Source organism: Schistocerca americana, chromosome 4 (assembly GCF_021461395.2).
Source record: "Schistocerca americana isolate TAMUIC-IGC-003095 chromosome 4, iqSchAmer2.1, whole genome shotgun sequence".
Lineage (NCBI taxonomy): Eukaryota > Metazoa > Arthropoda > Insecta > Orthoptera > Acrididae > Schistocerca > Schistocerca americana.
The window spans coordinates 101,373,725-101,398,171 of NC_060122.1; the positions used below are offsets into that span (position 1 = coordinate 101,373,725).

At 40.1% G+C, this 24,447-nt stretch overlaps 1 protein-coding gene across 1 annotated transcript in view; it reads left to right on the top strand.

The window, feature by feature from the left end:
- The window catches only part of LOC124612846 (chymotrypsin-1-like), a 186,831-nt gene extending 163,394 nt beyond the window's left edge, over positions 1-23,437 (top strand). The window contains exon 7 of the mRNA XM_047141274.1: positions 23,253-23,437. Within this exon, the coding sequence (XP_046997230.1) occupies positions 23,253-23,426 (174 nt within the window). The 3' untranslated portion in view covers positions 23,427-23,437. The remainder of the gene's footprint in view (positions 1-23,252) is intronic.
- The last annotated feature ends 1,010 nt before the right edge of the window (positions 23,438-24,447 follow it).

The window sequence follows — 24,447 nt, forward strand, 5'->3', positions numbered from 1 at the left end:
TCAGTCCACCTAATTTTCAACATTCGTCTATAGCACCACATCTCAAATGCTTCGATTCTCTTCTGTTCCGGTTTTCCCACAGTCCATGTTTCACTACCATACAATGCTGTACTCCAGATGTACATCCTCAGAAATTTCTTCCTCAAATTAAGGCCGGTATTTGATATTAGTAGACTTCTCTTGGCCAGAAATGCCTTTTTTGCCATAGCGAGTCTGCTTTTGATGTCCTCCTTGCTCCGTCCGTCATTGGTTATTTTACTGCCTAGGTAGCAGAATTCCTTAACTTCATTGACTTCGTGACCATCAATCCTGATGTTAAGTTTCTCGCTGTTCTCATTTCTACTACTCCTCATTACCTTCGTCTTTCTCCGATTTACTCTCAAACCATACTGTGTACTCATTAGACTGTTCATTCTGTTCAGCAGATCATTTAATTCTTCTTCACTTTCACTCAGGATAGCATTGTCATCAGCGAATCGTATCATTGATATCCTTTCACCTTGTATTTTTATTCCACTCCTGAAACTTTCTTTTATTTCCATCATTGCTTCCTCGATGTACAGATTGAAGAGTAGGGGCGAAAGGCTACAGCCTTGTCTTACACCCTTCTTAATACGAGCACTTCGTTCTTGATCATCCACTCTTATTATGCCCTCTTGGTTGTTGTACATATTGTATATGACCCGTCTCTCCCTATAGCTTACCCCTACTTTTTTCAGAATCTCGAACAGCTTGCACCATTTTATATTGTCGAATGCTTTTTCCAGGTCGACAAATCCTATGAAAGTGTCTTGATTTTTCTTTAGCCTTGCTTCCATTATTAGCTGTAACGTCAGAATTGCCTCTCTCGTCCCTTTACTTTTCCTAAAGCCAAACTGATCATCACCTAGCGCATTCTCAATTTTCTTTTCCATTCTTCTGTATATTATTCTTGTAAGCAGCTTCGATGCATGAGCTGTTAAGCTGATTGTGCGATAATTCTCGCACTTGTCGGCTCTTGCCGTCTTCGGAATTGTGTGGATGATGCTTTTCTGAAAGTCAGATGGTATGTCGCCAGACTCATATATTCTACACACCTACGTGCTCAAGGTGTCAATAAACAGAAGAAACGACTTCCCAGGGCATGAACTGACGTGCTTAAGAGCATGAGATATAGCCACCTGCTCTGCAGTGAAAACACTGCAGCAATGGGTCAAGGAATGCTGTTTAGTATGTCCTCCATGGACATACATGAAGCCAATATGACCATCAGTAGTCTTGCCATCAGTGTAAATCACTTCATGGCCTCGGTACATGTCAAGAATCGAGATGAAGTGTCAGTGGAGAGCCACAGGGTAAACTGAGTCCTTTGGGCCATGAGAAAGGTCCAAGTGAAACCATGGCCTACGTGTACACCATGGAGGTGTACATGATTGGACTTCAAGTATAGATGGTAAAGGCAAGGACTTCAGTTCAGATAGAAGGGATAGGACGCAAACTGCAATTGTAAACCCTGACCTGGACCGCCAATGTGGCAGATGAACCACCATGGGTGGGAAAAGGAGATGGTAATTCGGATGCGCAGGAGAACTATGAACATGTGCAATGTAACTGGTGAGCAGTTGTGCACACCTGACCTGCAATGGAGGAACTCCAGCCTCTGCAAGGGCGCTGGTCACTGGACTCGTCCTAAAAGCTCCCGACCCTAGTCGAATGCCACAGTGGTTCACTGGGTTGGGTAAACGCAATGGCTGAGGGCGCCGCTGAACCATCAATCAAACTCCCATAGTCAAGGTGGGATTGAACAAGGGCTCTGTATAGCTGAAGCAGTGTAGTGCGATCCGCACCCCAGCCGGTGTTGCTCAGGCAGCGGAGCGCATTGAGGTGCTGCCAGCACTTCCGCTTTAGCAGATGAAGGTGAGGAAGCCACGTCTGGGCGTCAAAAACCAGTCCAAAAAATCAGTATGTCTCCACTACAGTGAGAGGGTCATCAGTAAGGCAAAATGCCAGTTCCGGATGAATGGTATGACGCCAACTGAAGTGCATGACACACAACTTTGTGGCTGAAAACTGAAAGCCATGTGCTAGAGCCCATGACTGCGCCTTTTTGATGGCTCTCTGTAGGCGCTGCTCAGCAATACCAGTACTGGTGGAGCAGTACAAAATGCAGAAGTTGTCCACATACAAAGACGGTGAGAAGGACAGCCCTATAGCTGCTGCTAGACCATTAATGGCCACTAAAAATAGAGATACACTCAATACAGAGCCCTGTGGGACTCTATTCTCCTGGTTATGGGGAGAACTATGAGAGGCATAAACCTGGACACAGAAAGTACGAAGCGACAGGTAATTCTGGATAAAAATTGGGAGTGGGCCTCGGATACCCCACTCGTATAATGTGCCAAGGATATGATGTCGCCAGGTGGTGTCATATGCTTTTTGTAAATCAAAAATATGGCAACAAGGTGTTGGCATCTGGAAAAGGCTGTTCTGATGGCAGACGCAAGGGACACAAGATTATCAGTGGTAGAGAGACCTCGACAGAAGCTGCCCCAGCAGAAGCTACCCTGACATGGAACCAATAGGCCACCTGACTCCAGGACCCAACCCAACCGCCAACACACAATACATTCCAGAAGCTTACAGAGAACGTTGGTGAGGGTGATGGTCCAATAGCTATCCACATCAAGCGTATTTTTACTGGGTTTTAGCACCAGAGTGATGGTGCTCTCCAACCAGTGTGATGGAAAGATGCCATCACACCAGATCCGGTTGAAGATGACGAGGCAATATCGCTTGTAGTCAGACGAGAGATGTTTAATCATCTGACTGTGGGATGGCTGGGAAGAGATTGTAGTGAATCTGTAAGAGATTTTACTTTATGATCATCTCCGCTCATTCTCACAACAGATGGGTAACTTTCATCCTGGGGTCTGATTGCCAACTCCTTTCTTTTTAACCTTCCCCATCCCACACACCGCTCCTCCCCAAAGAAGGAAATACAAGGGTAATATATGTACCTTCATGTGTGGCTATCAACAGTATTAAATATTTCATCTTCTGAAGGTAGGTACAACCAACAACTATGTGTCATAATGTTTTTAATAATTTTCTCAAGTGATCTTTCTTTTTAATGCGTCATCACAGTTGAACATATGAATAAATTCTAGACATTTGGAAGATGAAAGTGAGACAGACTTTTAAGTTCAGAAAACCATAATGCAAATATATATATATATATATATATATATATATATATATATATATAAACAAAGATGAGGTGACTTACCGAACAAAAGCGCTGGCAGGTCGATAGATACACAAACAAACACAAACATACACACAAAATTCAAGCTTTCGCAACAAACTGTTGCCTCATCAGGAAAGAGGGAAGGAGGGGGAAAGACGAAAGGATGTGGGTTTTAAGGGAGAGGGTAAGGAGTCATTCCAATCCCGGGAGCGGAAAGACTTATATATATATATATATATATATATCTAAAAACAAAGATGATGTGACCCACCAAATGAAAGCGCTGGCAGGTCGACAGACACACAAACAAACACAAACATACACACAAAATTCAAGCTTTCGCAACAAACCGTTGCCTCATCAGGAAAGAGGGAAGGCTTCCCTCTTTCCTGATGAGGCAACGGTTTGTTGCGAAAGCTTGAATTTTGTGTGTATGTTTGTGTTTGTTTGTGTGTCTGACCTGCCAGCGCTTTCATTTGGTGGGTCACATCATCTTTGTTTTTAGATATATATTTCCTACGTGGAATGTTTCCCTCTATTATAACCATATATATATATATATATATATATATATATATATATATATATATATATATATATAGACCAAGATAAGTTTAACCAGATAAATGCTCAGCCTGTTGAGAATGGTCTTTCTGATCATGGTGCACAGCTAGTTACAATATATGACATAGCTCTGCCTTTGATCGTGTACACCTTCTGGGTTACAGGACTGGAGTAGGTGGTGGTGGGAGGGTACATGGGACAGGTTTTGCATTGGGGGCGGTTACAAGGATAGGAGCCAGAGGGTAGGGAAGGTGATTTGGGGATTTCATAGGGATGAACTAACAGGTTACGAAGGTTAGGTGGATGGCGGAAAGACACTCTTGGCGGAGTTCATGAAGGATGGATCTCATTTCAGGGCAGGATTTGAGGAAGTCGTATCCCTGCTGGAGAGCCACATTCAGACTCTGGTCCAGTCCCGGAAAGTATCCTGTCACAAGTGGGGCACTTTTGTGGTTCTTCTGTGGGGGATTCTGGGTTTGAGGGGATGAGGAAGTGGCTCTGGTTATTTGCTTCTGTACCAGGTCGGGAGGGTAGTTGTGGGATGCGAAAGCTGTTGTCAGGTTGTTGGTGTAATGATTCAGGGATTGCGGACTGGAGCAGATTCGTTTGCCACTAAGACCTAGGCTGTAGGGAAGGGACCGTTTGATGTGGAATGGGTGGCAGCTGTCATAATGGAGGTACTGTTGCTTGTTGGTGGGTTTGATGTGGACGGACGTGTGAAGTTGGACATTGGACAGGTGGAGGTCAACGTCAAGGAAAGTGCCATGGGATTTGGAGTAGGACCAGGTGAATCTGATGGAACCAAAGGAGTTGAGGTTGGAGAGGAAATTCTGGAGTTCTTCTTCACTGTGAGTCCAGATCATGAAGATGTCATCAATAAATCTGTACCACACTTTGGGTTGGCAGACTTGGGTAACCAAGAAGGCTTCCTCTAAGTGATCCATGAATAGGTTGGCGTACGAGGGGGGCCATCCTGGTACCCATGGCTGTTCCCTTTAATTGTTGGTATGTCTGGCATTCAAAAGTGAAGAAGTTGTGAGTCAGGATGAAGCTGGCTAAGGTAATGAGGAAAGATGTTTTAGGTAGGGTGGCAGGTGATCGGCGTGAAAGGAAATGCTCCATCGCAGCGAGGCCCTGGACGTGCGGAATATTTGTGTATAAGGACGTGGCATCAATGGTTAAAAGGATGGTTTCCGGGGGTAATAGATTGGGTAAGGATTCCAGGCGTTCAAGGAAGTGGTTGGTGTCTTTGATGAAGGATGGGAGACTGCATGTAATGGGTTGAAGGTGTTGATCTACGTAGGCAGAGATACGTTCTGTGGGGGCTTGGTAACCAGCTACAATGAGGCAGCCGGGATGATTGGGTTTGTGGATTTTAGGAAGAAGGTATAAGGTAGGGGTGCGGGGTGTCGGTGGGGTCAGGAGGTTGATGGAGTCAGGTGAAAGGTTTTGCAAGGGGCCTACGGTTCTGAGGATTCCTTGAAGCTCCGCCTGGATATCGGGAATGGGGTTACCTTGGCAAACTTTGTATGTGGTGTTTTCTGAAAGCTGAAGCAGTCCCTCAGCCGCATACTTCCGACGATCAAGTACCACAGTTGTGGAAACCTTGTCCGCCGGAAGAATGACGATGGATCGGTCAGCCTTCAGATCACGGATAGCCTGGGCTTCAGCAGTGGTGATGTTGGGAGTAGGATTAAGGTTTTTTAAGAAGGATTGAGATGCAAGGCTGGAAGTCAGAAATTCCTGGAAGGTTTGGAGAGGGTGATTTTGAGGAAGAGGAGGTGGGTCCCGCTGTGACAGAGGACGGAACTGTTCCAGGCAGGGTTCAATTTGGATGGCGTCTTGGGGAGTTGGATCATTAGGAGTAGGATTAGGATCATTTTTCTTCATGGCAAAGTGGTATTTCCAGCAGGGAGTACGAGTGTAGGACAGTAAATCTTTGACGAGGGCTGTTTGGTTGAACCTGGGAGTGGGGCTGAAGGTGAGGCCTTTGGATAGGACAGAGGTTTCGGATTGGGAGAGAGGTTTGGAGGAAAGGTTAACTACTGAATTAGGGTGTTGTGGTTCCAGATTGTGTTGATCGGAATTTTGAGGTTTTGGAGGGAGTGGAGCTGGAAGTGGGAGATTGAGTAGATGGGAGAGACTGGGTTTGTGTGCTATGAGAGGAGGTTGAGGTTTGCTGGAAAGGTTGTGAAGGGTGAGTGAGATGCCTTTCCGGAGGTGGGGAACCAGGAGATTGGATAGTTTTTTGAGGTGGAGTGTGGCATGCTGTTCTAATTTACGGTTGGCCTGTAGGACGATGCTCTGAACAGCCGGTGTGGATGTGGGAGAGGAAAGATTAAGGACTTTTATTAAGGATAGGAGTTGACGGGTGTGTTCATTGGCTGAGTTGATGTGTAGGTAAAGGATTAGGTGGGTGAGGGCAATGGATTGTTCAGTTTGGAACTGGTATAGGGACTGATGGAAGGAAGGGTTGCAGCCAGAGATGGGAACTTTAAGTGTGAGGCCTTTGGGGGTAATGCCAAATGTCAGACAAGCCTGAGAAAATAGAATATGGGAGGGTAATCTGGCTAGGGCGAAGGCATGTTTGCGGAGGGAATGTAAATAAAACTTAATGGGGTCGTTGTGGGGGTGTCGTGAGGGTGACATGGTATTAAGTGTAACATGAGGTCAAATGAAAATGAAAATAAAAATATATGGGGAGAGATAAAGGTGAACCGGAAAGTAACTGGAGATCTGGAATGAAAAAAGGCAAAAAGGTGTTGGTTACAGCTGGGCTATGTTGGACTTGGGTTGGTAGACAACGATGTGCATAAAGGTTAGGTGGTTGTGTTGCCGCCAAAACACGTTAAAGGACGGAGAAATTCGGGAAAATTTCGAAAAAACTGCGTGTAGTATATTGAAAGGAGTGGTATTGTGGTGGCAGATTATTAAAATGAGGCTAACAATTGTCTGACGAAGAAATAATGACGTTAAAACCTGTGGGAAGCGGCTAAAAATGATCAGTGATGTGGGAAAAACGGAAATGGAAATAAAGCAAAAGTTATTAGAACTGGCCGAAATGGTTGTTTAAAAGGTGAAAGGAACTGTTTGTGAACTAGAAACGGTGGATATTATAGCGGCGGTAGTGCTGAAAGCGGCAAAAAAAATTTTTTTGGTTATGGTTTGGAAGTGGGTTACGTATTATTGAGTATATATAGGCGGGATAAAATAGTATAGCAGATTACGGTAAAAAGGAGAAGGTGAATACAAAGTGAAACTACTGGCAAAAATAGAAAGAGGAAAATAAGATGACAGAAAAGATTTTGAAATGCAATAGTGACAATAACAAACGTAATTGTTGGATTCAAATTAATGATATCAATATAATAGAGGGAAACATTCCACGTGGGAAAAATTATATATAAAAACAAAGATGAGGTGACTTACCGAACGAAAGCGCTGGCAGGTCAATAGACACACAAACAAATACAAACATACACACAAAATTCAAGTTTTCGCAACAAACTGTTGCCTCATCAGGAAAGAGGGAAGGAGAGGGAAAGACGAAAGGAAGTGGGTTTTAAGGGAGAGGGTAAGGAGTCATTCCAATCCCGGGAGCGGAAAGACTTATATATATATATATATATATATATATATATATATATATAGACCAAGATAAGTTTAACCAGATAAATGCTCAGCCTGTTGAGAATGGTCTTTCTGATCATGGTGCACAGCTAGTTACAATATATGACATAGCTCCATTCAGCAATACTAAACAGTCCTCCAAAGTAGTACGTTCAGTCAACGATTTAACAATTGCAAATTTCAGGGAAAGCCTACAGCAGTTAGACTGGGATGAGGTGTACCGTGAACCTGATGCCAATTTAAAATATAATTTATTTCATGACATTTTTGTAAATGCATTTGAAAACTGACCCCCAAGAAAATAGTTAAATATACTCGTAAGAAACCTTGTAACAAACCATGGCTTACTAAGGGTATAAAAATGTCTTGTAACCGGAAAAGGGAAATGTATCTGACAGCAAGAAAGAGTAGTGACCCAGAAACTATCAAAAATTATAAAAACTACTGTGTTATATTAAGAAAAGTTATTAAAAAATCCAGGAGTATGTGTATCATGTCTGAAATCAGCAACTCTGATAATAAAATTAAAACAATTTGGAATATTATTAAAAGAGAAACAGGTCAACCAAGAGCAGAGGAAGACAGTATTACCATCAAATTGAATGAAAGCTTTACGAACAAAAAGTCAGAAGTTGAAAATATTTTTAATAATCATTTTCTAAATGTTGTGGACATAGTAGGATCCAGGTGTTCATTAGAAGATGCTAGGCTGTTAATGGAAGAGGCCATACCTATGCAATTTGATACAATTGAAATCTCACCCACTTCTCCTTCTGAAATTAGGAAAATAATAAACTGGCTTAAAAGCAAAAACTCACATGGAATTGATGGCATTTCCAGCAAAATACTAAAAGCTTGTTCTCAACAGATAAGTATGATTCTCAGCCACCTGTGTAATAGCTCTCTGGAACAGGGCATTTTCCCTGATAGACTGAAATATGCTATTGTTATACCTTTGCATAAAAAGGGGGATAGATCTGATGTCAACAATTACCGTCCAATCTCCCTTCTAACAGCTTTATCCAAAATTTTTGAGAAAGTAATGTATTCAAGAGTAGCTTCACATATCTGTAAAAATGAAGTACTAACAAAATGTCAGTTTCGTTTCCAGAAAGGTTTTTCAACAGAAAATGCCATATATGCTCTCACCAGTCAAATTTTGAATGATCTGAATAACCGAACACCACCCATTGGGATTTTTTGTGATCTCTCAAAGGCTTTTGATTGTGTAAATCATGAAATTCTGCTAGACAAGCTCAAGTATTGTGGCATGAGTGGGACAGTGCACAAATGGTTTAATTCGTACGTAACTGGAAGAGTGCAGAAAGTTGAAATAAGTAGTTCTCGTAACATGCAAAGATCAGCACATTCCTCAAACTGGGGAACTATCAAGAATGGGGTTCCACAAGGGTCAGTCTTGGGCCCTTTGTTGTTCTTATTATACACTCCTGGAAATTGAAATAAGAACACCGTGAATTCATTGTCCCAGGAAGGGGAAACTTTATTGACACATTCCTGGGGTCAGATACATCACATGATCACACTGACAGACCCACAGGCACTTTGGCACAGGCAACAGAGCATGCACAATGTCGGCACTAGTACAGTGTATATCCACCTTTCGCAGCAATGCAGGCTGCTATTCTCCCATGGAGACGATCGTAGAGATGCTGGATGTAGTCCTGTGGAACGGCTTGCCATGCCATTTCCACCTGGCGCCTCAGTTGGACCAGCGTTTGTGCTGGACGTGCAGACCGCGTGAGATGACGCTTCATCCAGTCCCAAACATGCTCAATGGGGGACAGATCCGGAGATCTTGCTGGCCAGGGTAGTTGACTTACACCTTCTAGAGCACGTTGGGTGGCGCGGGATACATGCGGACGTGCATTGTCCTGTTGGAACAGCAAGTTCCCTTGCCGGTCTAGGAATGGTAGAACGATGGGTTCGATGACGGTTTGGATGTACCGTGCACTATTCAGTGTCCCCTCGACGGTCACCAGTGGTGTACGGCCAGTGTAGGAGATCGCTCCCCACACCATGATGCCGGGTGTTGGCCCTGTGTGCCTCGGTCGTATGCAGTCCTGATTGTGGTGCTCACCTGCACGGCGCCAAACACGCATACGACCATCATTGGCACCAAGGCAGAAGCGATTCTCATCGCTGAAGACGACACGTCTCCATTCGTCCCTCCATTCACGCCTGTCGCGACACCACTGGAGGCGGGCTGCACGATGTTGGGGCGTGAGCGGAAGACGGCCTAACGGTGTGCGGGACCGTAGCCCAGCTTCATGGAGACGGTTGCGAATGGTCCTCGCCGATACCCCAGGAGCAACAGTGTCCCTAATTTGCTGGGAAGTGGCGGTGCGGTCCCCTACGGCACTGCGTAGGATCCTACGGTCTTGGTGTGCATCCGTGCGTCGCTGCGGTCCGGTCCCAGGTCGACGGGCACGTGCACCTTCCGCCGACCACTGGCGACAACATTGATGTACTGTGGAGACCTCACGCCCCATGTGTTGAGCAATTCGGCGGTACGTCCACCCGGCCTCCCGCATGCCCACTATACGCCCTCGCTCAAAGTCCGTCAACTGCACATACGGTTCACGTCCACGCTGTTGCGGCATGCTACCAGTGTTAAAGACTGCGATGGAGCTCCGTATGCCACGGCAAACTGGCTGACACTGACGGCGACGGTGCACAAATGCTGCGCAGCTAGCGCCATTCGACGGCCAACACCGCGGTTCCTGGTGTGTCCGCTGTGCCGTGCGTGTGATCATTGCTTGTACAGCCCTCTCGCAGTGTCCGGAGCAAGTATGGTGGGTCTGACACACCGGTGTCAATGTGTTCTTTTTTCCATTTCCAGGAGTGTATATTAATGACTTGCCATTCTATATTCATGAAGAGGCAAAGTTAGTTCTCTTTGCTGATGATACAAGTATAGTAATCACACCTGACAAACAAGAATTAACTGATGAAATTGTCAATACTGTCTTTCAGAAAATTACTAAGTGGTTCCTTGTAAACGGACTCTCACTGAATTTTGATAAGACACAGTACATACAGTTCCGTACAGGGAATGGTATGACGCCATTAATAAATATAGACCTTAATCAGAAGCATATAGCTAAGGTAGAATATTCCAAATTTTTAGGTGTGTCCATTGATGAGAGATTAAATTGGAAGAAACACGTTGATGATCTGCTGAAACGTTTGAGTTCAGCTACTTATGCAATAAGGGTCATTGCAAATTTTGGTGATAAACATCTTAGTAAATTAGCTTACTACGCCTATTTTCACTCATTGCTTTCATATGGCATCATATTTTGGGGTAATTCATCACTGAGGAATAAAGTATTTATTGCACAAAAGCGTGTAATCAGAATAATAGCTGGAGTCCACCCAAGATCATCCTGCAGACATTTATTTAAGGATCTAGGGATATTCACAGTAGCTTCTCAGTATATATACTCTCTTATGAAATTTGTTATTAACAACCAAACCCAATTCAAAAGTAATAGCAGTGTGCATAACTACAATACTAGGAGAAAGGATGATCTTCACTATTCAAGATTAAATCTAACTTTGGCACAGAAAGGGGTGAATTATACTGGCACTAAAGTCTTTGGTCACTTACCAAATAGTATCAAAAGTCTGACAGATAACGAACAAGTATTTAAGAAGAAATTAAAAGAATTTCTGAATGACAACTCCTTCTACTCCATAGAGGAATTTTTAGATATAAATTAAGAAAAAAAAAAATGAAAAAAACAAAACAAAAATATTAAAAAAATAAAAAAAATAAAGAAAAACAAAAAACCACAAAAAAAATAAAGTTGTTATATTAACTTAAGTATGTTGTTAAATTAACCTAATTATGTCATGTATTGGAAAATTCGACTCGTTCCACATCATTACGAAATATCGTATTCATGATCCATGGAACTAGTATTAGTATTATATATATATATATATATATATATATATATATATATATATATATATATATATATATATATATATATATATAATGGAAGGAAACATTCCACGTGGGAAAAATTATGCCAGTGTGTGTGTTTGTGTTTGTTTGTGTGTCTATCGACCTGCCAGCGCTTTTATATATATATATATATATATATATATATCAGCATTAAATCAGCACAATTTTTAGCCAGCATTATGTACCATCGGTAATCAATTCCATTTCAAAAAATATACCAAAAGGAAAAACATATAAGCAACACAGTAAATGTAGCAGAATGTTTACTTCTGTTTCCAGCAAATGGAACTGAAGCTACAAAAAATGACTAGTACGCAGGGTTAAATGGCCTATCAGTAAGGGTTGTTAAATATGCACACCAGACAAAATGCCAGGAATACCCAGTGGTTGTATTGCTATACTGAGTAACAGAGTAACACTAACTCCAGTCTTAATAATGGCCTCAATCTGGTGAAGAAGGCATTCCACAGCTTTCTTCAGGTATGACATATCCATCTAAAACCATGGTTGATGATTAGATCCTGTACAGCTACTCAAATTACAGGGGAGTTGACTATTACATTTCACCTGTTATTTAAAATAGTGCCATACATTTTATATGGGATTAAGACAGGGTCAATCAGCAGCCAAGTTGAGCAGTAACAAGATGCTTAGGGTTCACCAAAACAGGAATGTATATCCATAGCCACATTACAAGGCTGTGAATGGTATACCAGTCTCTGTAGAAACATAGCTCAGGCAACATTTATACACCAACTAATTGGACAATTTAATTTGCAGTGCTGTCAAGGGCAATTCCAGGCATAATAGTGTTTATATGACTTTCTGTAACATCACTACATCAACTTATCTTTCTGTAGTGACTCCACACATCCACCTGACACATACACACCCACTTCACCACCAAACATGTGGAGGCTCACATGATCACCTGGAATCAGTTTTACAACACCTACAGTCCTCCAAAGTGATCAGTGTGATCTTATAATGGGGTAACTAATATCTCGAATGATGCGATTAATATTCTCAATATTTGTTAGGGCTACTGGTAATTCTGATAAACTGAACAAAGCAAGGAGAAAAATTTCCAAAATACCTGAGAAAGAATAAAGTAATTCCCTTGTACAAACATTACAAGTAGTCACATCCAGTAAATTATGGTCCAGTCATCATAACACATGGTTTGTCAAAAGTGCTGGAGGTGGTTGTAAAAGTCAGTACAGTACAGTTCATAGACAAGTATAATACCTTAACTTTTTCATCACATGGTCTCAGGAAAAAAGGTCAAACAAGATAGTAGTTGCAAACTTTGAAATGCACACAATGATGACATTAAAAGCAACAAAAGAAATTTGGTTGATTATTCCTAGACCTCTCAAACTCTTCTCTCTGTGTATATAAGGGTTAGCCAGTCTTTTATCTTATCTGGGACATTAGAAGAAAAAGAGTATTTTTGGGGCACACATAATAAACTTAACACTAAGAATAACCCCTAGGAAGAAGGAGTAGACCAATGAGAGAATAGCATCATGTGGTGGGAATTTCAAATTAAAAATATTTAATTTATTATAACTTTACATAAATGAAATTTTATTTTTACTGATTGTGTGACAGATGCTCACTTCGTGGGCTGTACTGAAACTCACTTCGGGCAGCATCCAGTCTGTGGATGGTGGGTTGGATACCCTCAGTGTACATCATGACACTTTGATGCAGAAACTGCACTACTACAATTTTAGAAGAAAGACAGCTGAAGTTGAAACACAAGTTGTCAAATGGGGATAACACTAGGTGGAGATAAAACACAAAGCTGCATCCAAAGTTAAAAAGTCTCCTGGAGTTTTCAGCAAGTGAGATAGGAGTGCCGCAAGGGTCAGTACTGGTATCATTCTCTTCATTCTGCACATAACTGACTAAACTAAAACATAAGATGGCAATATTATGTCGTCTGATGATGCTGTTTTAAAGCTAGCAGTCAACACATCAGAAGAAAATAAGGAAAATATTACTCCAAGAATCAATAATGGAAAACAGTGTTTCAATGGCAATAACCAGGTTAATTATAGAAGAAAAACAGAATTCATGTTGATAAATGCTAGAAGAACAGTACAGGAATAAAAATTTCTTTTGAAGGAGACAAACAATCATAGATTTCTGAAAGAGTAGTCAACTGAAGGGAGAAACAAATGTATTCTTAAAGAGAAAGGCATTGGCTACAGCCAATGAAGACACATTATTAAAAATATGCTATGACTTACAGATTCCTTCTTAGTACGCTTCAAAAGAAGCCATTAGGCTTTTGAAAATCTGTCCTCAACACAATCCTGCTGGGAGAAATTCAAGGAGCCAGAGATGTTGACTATCTCAGCACTTTGTATATACAAAACTAGGCTATTGTTGAAAGTGCATTCCAGCACCTTGTTAAATAATGAAGTAGTAGTAGTAGTAGTAGTAGTAGTTTATTCATCCAGCGACAATTTGGATTGTTTGGATTTCATCAAAGAACATAGTATAACAAAAATAAGATAAGGGTGTACAGTTTCTTACATAATACAACAGTTTACTGAACCCATCACAATATTTTTGGGCAATACAATTTTGGTTACTGTAATAATATAAAAGTATGAGAAGGATCTTTTACATGAAATACATTACAAGTAAATAATTGATTTAACACTTTTGTTCAGAAAAAATAACATTGAGGATGTGGCAAGCATTTGATTTGTTGTACTATTAATGTATAGTAAACGAAAGTAGTTACTTGCTACAAGGTTTCTGCAGATATTAATTTACACTATAATAGCAGTTGGTCATTAAGAATTTAAATATTGCTTCCTTGAATGTAGATAATGTTTTTTTTTTTTTTTCTTTCAGCTGAGTTGGAAGTTTGCTGTACAAAATAGTACCCTGAATGTTGGTTTGTTTATGTGTTAAAGCCTTGTTTACTCTTTTTATGTGGATGTCATTGCACATTCTTGTATTGTACGAGTGAAGATCTGCGCTGGTTTTGTAATTATCAATGCGCATTTTTATATTGACAACACTTTTATTTATATAGAGGCTTGGTAAGTGTAGACTATTTAGGTGTTGAAATAACTGTTTGGAAGGTGTTAGCCTTTTACTGTTTAAAATTATTCGAACAGCTCATTTTTGTAAGGTGAACATGGTTTTCATGTTTGCCTTATTACGACCCCAGAGGGTTAGGCCATAGGTGATAGCAGAATGGATGTAAGCAAAGCAGACAGTTCTGCTACACTCTCTACTACACACAGTACTAATTATGCATAATGTAAAACAAGCAGAGCTTCACTTGTTAGTGAGGTAGAGAATGTGGGCTTTTCAGTCTAAATTTTCATCAATTTGTACACCTAAGAATTTTGTGGCAGCTACCCTTTCGATTTGTTTATTTTGAATTTTAAGGTTCACATCATGATGAGACATTGTTTTCCTGTAATGAATATAATTAGTTTTTGAAATATTTAAGGTTAAGCTGTTCTATTCAAACCAGTTTTAACCCTGGTTGCAGTTTTTGGCAATACCCTATTTATGTCTGTTACAACAATATTTGTATCATCAGTAAACAAAGTTATGTGTGTACCACTGATTGGGATCTTGAAGAGAATGCTGCCCTAAGGTACCTACTCTGACAGTCTGCATATCCAATCTGTACAGAATGCTTTGGCTTTTATTGTTTGTCGAGGTAAAGGTAATTTCTACTACCTGTTTTCTATTGTGGAGATATGACTGAAACCATTTAATTGCAACTCCTCATATACCCATAGCTTCTAGTTTGTCTAGCAAGATATAATGATCAACAGTATTGAATGTCTTCAACAAGTCCACGTTTATTCCTACTGTACTGTTATTTCTGTCAAGTCCTATTACAATGTTTTGGATGAAGTGGGTAATTGCTGTTTCTGTACTCATGCCTTTGTGAAAACCATGTTGGTTTACAGACAAGAGACTGAATTTTTTGAGGGAATTTGTTACTATATTTTTCATGAGAGTCTCTACTATTTTTGAAAATACAGACAACAAAGCTATTGGTCTATAGTTTCCTACTTCATATGTGTTGTTGTTGTTGTGGTCTTCAGTCCTGAGACTGGTTTGATGCAGCTCTCCATGCTACTCTATCCTGTGCAAGCTTCTTCATCTCCCAGTACGTACTGCAGCCTACGTCCCTCTGAATCTGCTTAGTGTATTCATCTCTTGGTCTCCCTCTACGATTTTTACCCTCCACTGTGCCGTCCAATATTAAATTGGTGATCCCCTGATGCCTCAGAACATGTCCTACCAACCGATCCCTTCTTCTAGTCAACTTGTGCCACAAACTCCTCTTCTCCCCAATTCTATTCAGTACCTCCTCATTAGTTATGTGATCTATCCATCTAATCTTCAACATTCTTCTGTAGCACCACATTTCGAAAGCTTCTATTCTCTTCTTGTCCAAACTATTTATCTAACTATTTATCATCCATGTTTTACTTCCGTACATGGCTACACTCCATACAAATTTCCTTCAGCATCACCCGACTTAATTCGACTACATTCCATTATCCTCATTTTGCTTTTGTTGATGTTCATCTTATATCCTCCTTTCAAGACACTGTCCATTGCGTTCAACTGCTATTCCAAGTCCTTTGCTGTCTTTGACAGAATTACAATGTCATCGGCGAACCTTAAAGTTTTTATTTCTTCTCCATGGACTTTAATACCTACTCTGAATTTTTCTTTTGTTTCCTTTACTGCTTGCTCAATATACAGATTGAACAACATTGGGGAGAGGCTACAACCCTGTCTCACTCCCTTCCCAACCACTGCTTCCCTTTCATGTCCCTCGGCTCTTATAACTGCCATCTGCTTTCTGTACAAATTGTAAATAGCCTTTTGCTCCCTGTATTTTACACCTGCCAAATTCAGAATTTGAAAGAGAGTATTCCAGTCAACACTGTCTACAAATGCCAGAAACGTAGGTTTGCCTTTTCTTAATCTAGCTTCTAAAATAAGTCGTAGGGTCAGTATTGCCTCACATGTTCCCATATTTCTACGGAATCCAAACTGATCTTCCCCGAGGTCGGCTTCTACCAGTTTTCCCATTTGTCTGTAAAGAATTCGCATTAGTATTTTGCAGCCGTGACTTATTAAACTGATAGTTTGGTAATTTTCACATCTGTCAATGCCTGCTTTCTTTGGGATTGGAATTATTATATTCTTCTTGAAGTGTGAGGGTACTTCGCCTGTGTCATACATTTTGCTCACCAGATGGTAGAGTTTTGTCAGAACTGGCTCTCCTAAGGCTGTCAGTAGTTCTAATGGAATGATGTCTACTCCCGGGGCCTTGTTTCAACTTAGGTCTTTCAGTGCTCTATCAAACTCTTCACGCAGTATGATATCTCCCTTTTTGTCTTCATCTACATCCTCTTCCATTTCTATAACATCGCCCTCAAGTACATCCCCCTTGTATAGACCCTCTATACACTCCTTCCACCTTTCTGCTTTCCCTTCTTTGCTTAGAACTGGGTTTCCATCTAAACTCTTGATATTCATACAAATGGTTCTCTTATCTCCAAAGGTCTCTTTAATTTTCCTGTAAGCAGTATCTATCTTACCCCTAGTGATATAAGCCTCTACATCCTCACATTTGTATTCCTTTTTGCCTGCTTCATTTACTGCATTTTTATATTTTCTCCTTTCATCAATTAAATTCAATAATTCTTCTGTCACCCAAGGATTTCTACTAGCCCTCGTTTTTTTAGCTACTTGATCCTCTGCTGCCTTCACTACTTCATCCCTCAGAGCTACCCATTCTTCTTCTACTGTATTTCTTTCCCCCATTCCTGTCAATTGTTCCCTTATGCTCTCACTGAAACTCTGTACAACCTCTGGTTTAGTCAGTTTATCCAGGTCCCATCTCCTTAAATTCCCACCTTTTTGCAGTTTCTTCAGTTTTAATCTACAGTTCATAACCAATAGATTGTGGTCAGAGTCCACATCTGCCCCTGGAAATGTCTTACAATTTAAAACCTGGTTCCTAAATCTCTGTCTTGCCATTATATAATCTATTTGATACCTTCTAGTTTCTCCAGGCTTCTTCCATGTATACAACCTTCTTTTATGATTCTTGAACCAAGTGTTAGCTATGATTAAGTTGTGCTCTGTGCAAAATTCCACCAGGTGGCTTCATCTTTGATTTCTTCCCCCCAATCCATATTCACCTACTACGTTTCCTTCTCTTCCTTTTCCTACTATTGAATTCCAGTCACCCATGACGATTAAATTTTCGTCTCCCTTCACTATCTGAATAATTTCTTTTATCTCATCATACATTTCTTCAATTTCTTCATCATCAGCAGAGCAAGTAGGCATATAGACTTGTACTACTGTCGTAGGTGTGGGCTTCGTGTCTATCTTGGCCACAACAAAGCGTTTGCTGTGCTGTTTGTAGTAGCTTACCCGCATTCCTACTGCTTTTTTCATTATTAAACCTACTCCTGCATTACTCCTATTTGATTTTGTATTTATAACCCTGTATTCACCTGACCAAAAGTCTTGTTCCTCCTGCCACCGAACTTCACTAATTCCCACTATATCTAACTTTAACCTATTCATTTCCCTTTTTAAATTTTCTAACCTACCTGCCCGATTAAGGGATCTGACATTCCACGCTCCGATCCGTAGAACACCAGTTTTCTTTCTCCTGATAACAACGTCCTCTTGAGTAGTCCCACCTGGAGATCCGAATGGGGGACTATTTTACCTCCGGAATATTTTACCCACGAGGATGCCATCATCATTTATCCATACACTAAAGCTGCATGCCCTCAGGAAAATATTATGGCCCTAGTTTCCCCTTGCTTTCAGCCGTTCGCAGTACCAGCACAGCAAGGCCGTTTTGGTTAGTGTTACAAGGCCAGATCAGTCAATCATCCAGACTGTTGCCCCTGCAACTATTGAAAAGGCTGCTGCCCCTCTTCAGGAACCATATATTTGTCTGGCCTCTCAACAGACACCCCTCCGTTGTGGTTGCACCTACGGTACGGCTATCTGTATCACTGAGGCACGCAAGCCTCCCCACCAACGGCAAGGACTATGGTTCATATATGTTACCCTTTTTATACAATCGTTTTATTTTTGTAATTTGTAATCTTTGTGGGAATGCCCCTTCTGTTAATGATATGTTTATGATGTGTGAGGGTGGTTCTGATATGACACTAGCACATTTAATTATGACTGTACCTGTACCCCGTCAGTTCCAGAGGACATTTTGATCTTCATTGTTTTTATTATCTCAAGAACTTCTGTTTTATTTGTGGGACACAGCAATATTGAATTACCACTTTTCTCTCTTTGAACTGTGGTACTACTATTACTAGCAAAATTTTTACTCAGATTGACTGGAGTGTTTATGAAATAGTCATTTATGTAATTTGCTAGAGTACCATTTCTGAGTAATACACCACGATCATCTTTTAATACAATGCCATTTTGCTTTTTAACACTTTTGTTTGTTTCCTTTTTTACTATATTCCATATTGCTTTCGACTTGTTTGCTGTCCGTATAGTTACTTTGTCATTGTGCATTGTCTTGGCTATTTTAATTACTTTCTTGTAACTTTTCTTATATGTCTTAACTTATTCTGCAAAGTGATCATCTTGGTAGTCTTTTCTCAGTTGATTGAGAAGTTTTATCTTTTGACTGGATACTCTGATAGCAGGTGTTATATACTGACTGCTGTTTACTGGCATGACATTAGTTCTTGTCAGTTTTTTTGGAAAACACATCTCAAATATGGACATGAAGGTATTGTAAAATGCATTGAATGATTTATCACTTGATTATTTTGAGTACACATCTTCCCAGGTTTCTTTTGCTAACGATTGGATAAAAATATTAACCTTTTCTAGGTAGAAGTGGCTTTTACATTTCCACTTGAACTTAACCACCTCAGGTACAGAAGAATTTATGCTTGTTAGTAGTGTGTTGTGGTTTGAAAGACCTAAGTTTATGTTTTGTGCCTCAGTAACATCATTTTCGACATATGTGAAGATATTATCTAATAGGGATGAAGATGACTCTTTTATTCTAGTGGGATCTGTGAAGAGTGGTTTCATGTGAAAGTTGTTTAGGATACTCAAAAGCTGTCTTTTTTCTTCATTTTCAATTAACAGGTTGATGTTAAAAACCCCACATAGTAATAAGTTCACTTCACTATTACACAAAATGCTTAGCACTGCTTCCAAATTTTTTAAAAAATATGTTTTTTTCACCTAGTGGTGACCTGTATATTGATATGACAATTAGATTTTTACACTTCTCAGATTTTAACTCTACAGCACATGATTCAAAATGTTTCTCGATATTTAAATGGTGTGTTTCAGATCTAACTTTATGCTGCAGCCCAGCTCTAGTATACGAGTATATGCATACTCTACCATTTTTACAAACACTACAGCAATAATGAGATGCTAATTCAAAATTACTTGTATTTATAAGACTTAATTCACTGACCCTGCACCTATGTTCTGGTAGACAAATACAAGAGATATCTACAAAGTTATTTATGGCAACTTCTAATTCTAACACTTTATTCTTGAGACACTGAATGTTTTGACTCATTATCCTGAAAGTTTTGCAAGTATTTCTTATTTTGTCAATACCTGATGAAGTGCTGCTTTTTTGCAATTTTTCAGGCTGATTTGTCACAATCTCCTCCTTTTCTTTGTTTGGTGCCATAAAAAACCATCACTAAGTGAAGCAGCTGTACCTAGTTTTTGGCTCCTCCTCAGGCAGTGTTGATCAGCTGCTACTGTTGTTGTTGGAAGTTCAGTGGCCACTGCTGTTGGTGACATGCTTTCTCATACAGTGACTGCATTTTTTACTGACACTATTTCTGCTGGAGGTGGGGCTGCTGCTGTAACTGATGTTGATTTTTCCTCGGCTACTGATGGTTCTTCTGCTGTTGATTTATGTTTAGCTGTTATTGCTGTTTCTTCTGTTGTGGTCATTGTTTTTGTTGATGTTGTCAGTGCTGGTGGTGGTGGGGGTAATGCTGCTTCTTTTTCTTCTGCAGGTGACATTATGCCTAAAAAATTCTTGGTGAGTATGGCTTCTTGCTTCTTGGTGATGATCAAGTGGTGAAGTTATTTTTGGAGCTTGCAAAATTTGTGCTTCATTCACCACCGTCCTTTTTGGCTAGAACCATTTCATAATTTGAGGCTGTTTTACGATTTGATTGTTCATTTCTGGCCTACTGTGTTTAAACCACTTTGTAATTTGCAACTGATTGGGGGCTTTACTGTTTGTTGCTCGCTAAAAATGGTTTGTAATTTGCTTTAGATTGCTACTTGTCCTGGTTTCTCTACTGTCAGGTGAAATGCTAGTAAATATTTTATCAGCATGAACCTCTTTCCCTGATGTGTTTAAATGAAGGCCGTGAGCTGTATAGAACCTTTGCTCTAAAATGTTTGTGTCTGTAACATCAACATTCTGGAAATGAGTACATATTTCTGTGAAACTCTTGTTAGCGACACTAATTTTGCGGTTTACGCATGACCAACTCGGTAAGTCATGAAGCTGTGGGACATTCACAAAGAGAACATTTGTATAAGTTAAATTATTTAGACAATTTCTCAGTTCTGTGAGAGCCTTGTATGATTCATTTCTATAAACTTCATTCGCTCTTCTGAGCAAAACAACAAAATCATCCTTAGTCAAGCAAGTTACTTCATTAGATTTTGTTAGTTCTCGTAATGATACCCGCCAGGATAGCCGAGAGCGGTAACGCGCTCCTTCCTGGACTCGGATAGGCGCGCCGGCCCCGGATTGAATCCGCCTAGCAGATTAACAATGAGGGCGGGTGTGCCAACCAGCCTGGATGTGGTTTTTAGGCAGTTTTCCACATCCCGCTAGGTGAATACCAGGCTGGTCGCCACGTTCCGCCTCAGTTACACGACTCGCCGACATCTGAACACGTTCGCACTATTCATGAATTACACTAGATGCAGATGGCTGGGGTACACTAATTCCGTCCTGGTGGGTATGGGGTGGCGACAGGAAGGGCATCCCCCACCCCTTCATTCTAACCTTGCCAAATCCATTCCTAACAATGCCAACCCTTGTCAGTGCAGGACACGGCACCAGTGAAAGAAAGAAAGAAAGAAAGTTAGTTCTCATAATGGGGCTCCAGATGCCCTGAAGTTGTATTTTTCTATTAACGCTGCAGAAATTCGCCAGACGTGACCATCCCCTAATAAACAGATCTCGCGTTTTCCAACTTTCGCACTCCGGGGATCAATTAGCAAGGGTCTGTTTACTTTATGCGATTCATTTCCGCCCCAATAGTTGAGTGGTCAGCGTGACGGATTGCCACCCTACGGGCTTGGGTTCGATTCCCGGCTTGGTCAGAGATTTTCTCCACTCAGGGACTGGGTGTTGTGTTGTCTTCATCATCATTTCATCCCCACCCAGTGAGCAGGTCGCCCAATGTGGCGTCATATGTAATAAGACCTGCACCAAGGCGGCTGGACCTGCCCCACAAGGGGCCTCCTGTCCAATGACGCCAAATGCTCATTATCACTATTATTTCCAAACTTTTTGGCTCCAACCGGCGTGTTCAAAGAATCTTCAGTGATGGGCCAAATAAAGTTTTTATGCACTTGTGATAGATTGTTTTCAAGCACTAAAGTTTAACTGTTTCTATGCAGAGAAGTTTCAGTGTTATTTTGAGATAGCAGTTTCTGTGAACCGTTTATTCTGATTCCCACTTGTTTCCTGATGACCAATATTCTATGTTCATCAGCGTCTCACATATTCTGGATTGAAGTTTCTTCATGTCCGTTTTTAAAGTACTGATTATAAATTGTAAACTGGAAATACGTTCATCAAGCCTTGAAATTTTGTCCTTACAATTTACACGTTTTCTTTTTATCACCGAAATTAACTTTTTTCCACGGAGAAGCACGATTTACTTTTACACTCGCCATCATCTTGATTGCCCATGACCAACATTTGAATCAGGAATGATTACCTTTTACAAAGCAGACAGCTAAAACTAATGTTTAAGGACATCATACCCGCAGGATGCATTTTTATAACAACTGTTAGCACAATATAAAGGGTAAGCAAGTATTTTCAGATTTCATATACCTATAAAGAAACATTATGTGACTGTACGTACCCTATAAAGCAATGCAGAAAACATTGTCACAAATGAAGACAGCTAGACATTAATTGTACTTAAGTCATTTTGATAGCTGTTCCATCAAAATAGTTGTGTGTGTGTGTGTGCATGTGAGAACTACTACACCATCTTTATATCTTTGTTGATATTCTACTTTCTTCCCATGCACATTTCAATGTAATTTAAACATAAATCAACAATATGTCTTACAATGGATATGAAATTATTCAAAGAATTTTGTCATCATTGAAATGTTGCCCCCCCCCCCCCCCGCACACACACACACACACACACACACACACACACACACACACACACACACAGCCTATCCCATTGTACTATATTTTAATTTTAATTTTGTATTGCTGGCTTGCCCAGTGTTGTTACAAAATGATTCACAGTCAAATAAACTAGTTATTTACAACATAAATGAAAATATTGTTTATTCTTTGAATTTCATCAAGAATATATACAGAAAAAGATTTAGAGTTTTTAACAGCTTAAGTGATATGCAGCTGGAAATAAATGAATTTGCACATCACCTACACATAATAATATGATCCTTTCATTCATGACACTGATTAATTAATGAGCCACAGTTATGAAAAGGAAAAGAGTCAGCTGTCTGTATATTAATATACATAACATGTTTCAGGGAGATTCTGGTGGTCCACTCATAGCAAACAGTTACCAGGTTGGAATTGTTTCATGGTCAAGAAAACCTTGCACTATTAAAGGTTATCCTGGTGTTTTTACACGAGTAGCCGACTATGTTGATTGGATTAAAGAAAAAACAGCATCAGATGAGATGCTAACATTTTCATATTAAGTGGTTTCTTTTTTTTTTTTTTTTTTCAAAAATTTATGTGTTGATTATGAAGTAGAATACAATAAACCTGTGATTTAAAAATGAGAACTGTGTTGTGTATTATAACTAAGACTAACTACAGATGTTTACATTGTATAAACATATTCAAAGTTTGTTAAACCATATAAATGAGTGTATGCCTTTAAATGACATCATATTGTCTGTCTGCTCTACAAACAAGTCTGTGGTTAGATGAAAGGTACTTGCTGTTCCACTAGAACTGTCATGTATCCCTGCCTGCTCAAAGAAGATGAAGAACATGGAGAATAATAACTTACATGTCTCTAAATGGGGCAATAGTGATGTAATTGTTTACTCACCTTCAAGTGATTGACTGAAAAATGTACATTCATTCATTTTTAGAATGTTTATTAAGATTTTGGAACCATACCTTTGGTAGAGAATATTTAATGAGGCCAGTGACCATCATAGCTGAGCTGCAGCTCCCATGTATTTCACCAATGGTTGACATAATGCTTGTCGTATCAAGGATTAACCTACCAAATATGTGTTTATGCATGTCAGTACTGCCAAATAAAGTCATGTACGACTGCTTTCACTTTTGAGATCAAGTTTCTAAGCAGGAGCTATTAATTAAAGGTACTATTAGTCTGATTTTAATTATGTACTAAGAAATATAAATTATGATAATCTAAAGATATTTCTACAGATGTGCCGTGCACAACTGAGCATTATTTGGAGATCACAGAATAGTGGAGATACACAAAAATGGATACAAGTCAGTATTGTCTTACTGCAGATGTAATATGGTGAAAGAGGGAATCGCTTATATAAACAAAAACTGGAACATTGTTCTAGTTCATAAACCTAAATGATCACTGCCTTGAACAGGTCTTTGAGTGCTGTACTCTGGTAATAGCCTAGGAAACAAACAAGACAGTGTTCTTGACAGTGTACAGGACCCTAACAAAAATGTTTTAAATTTCATTGAGAAATTAGAGAGGGCATTAATAAGACTCAG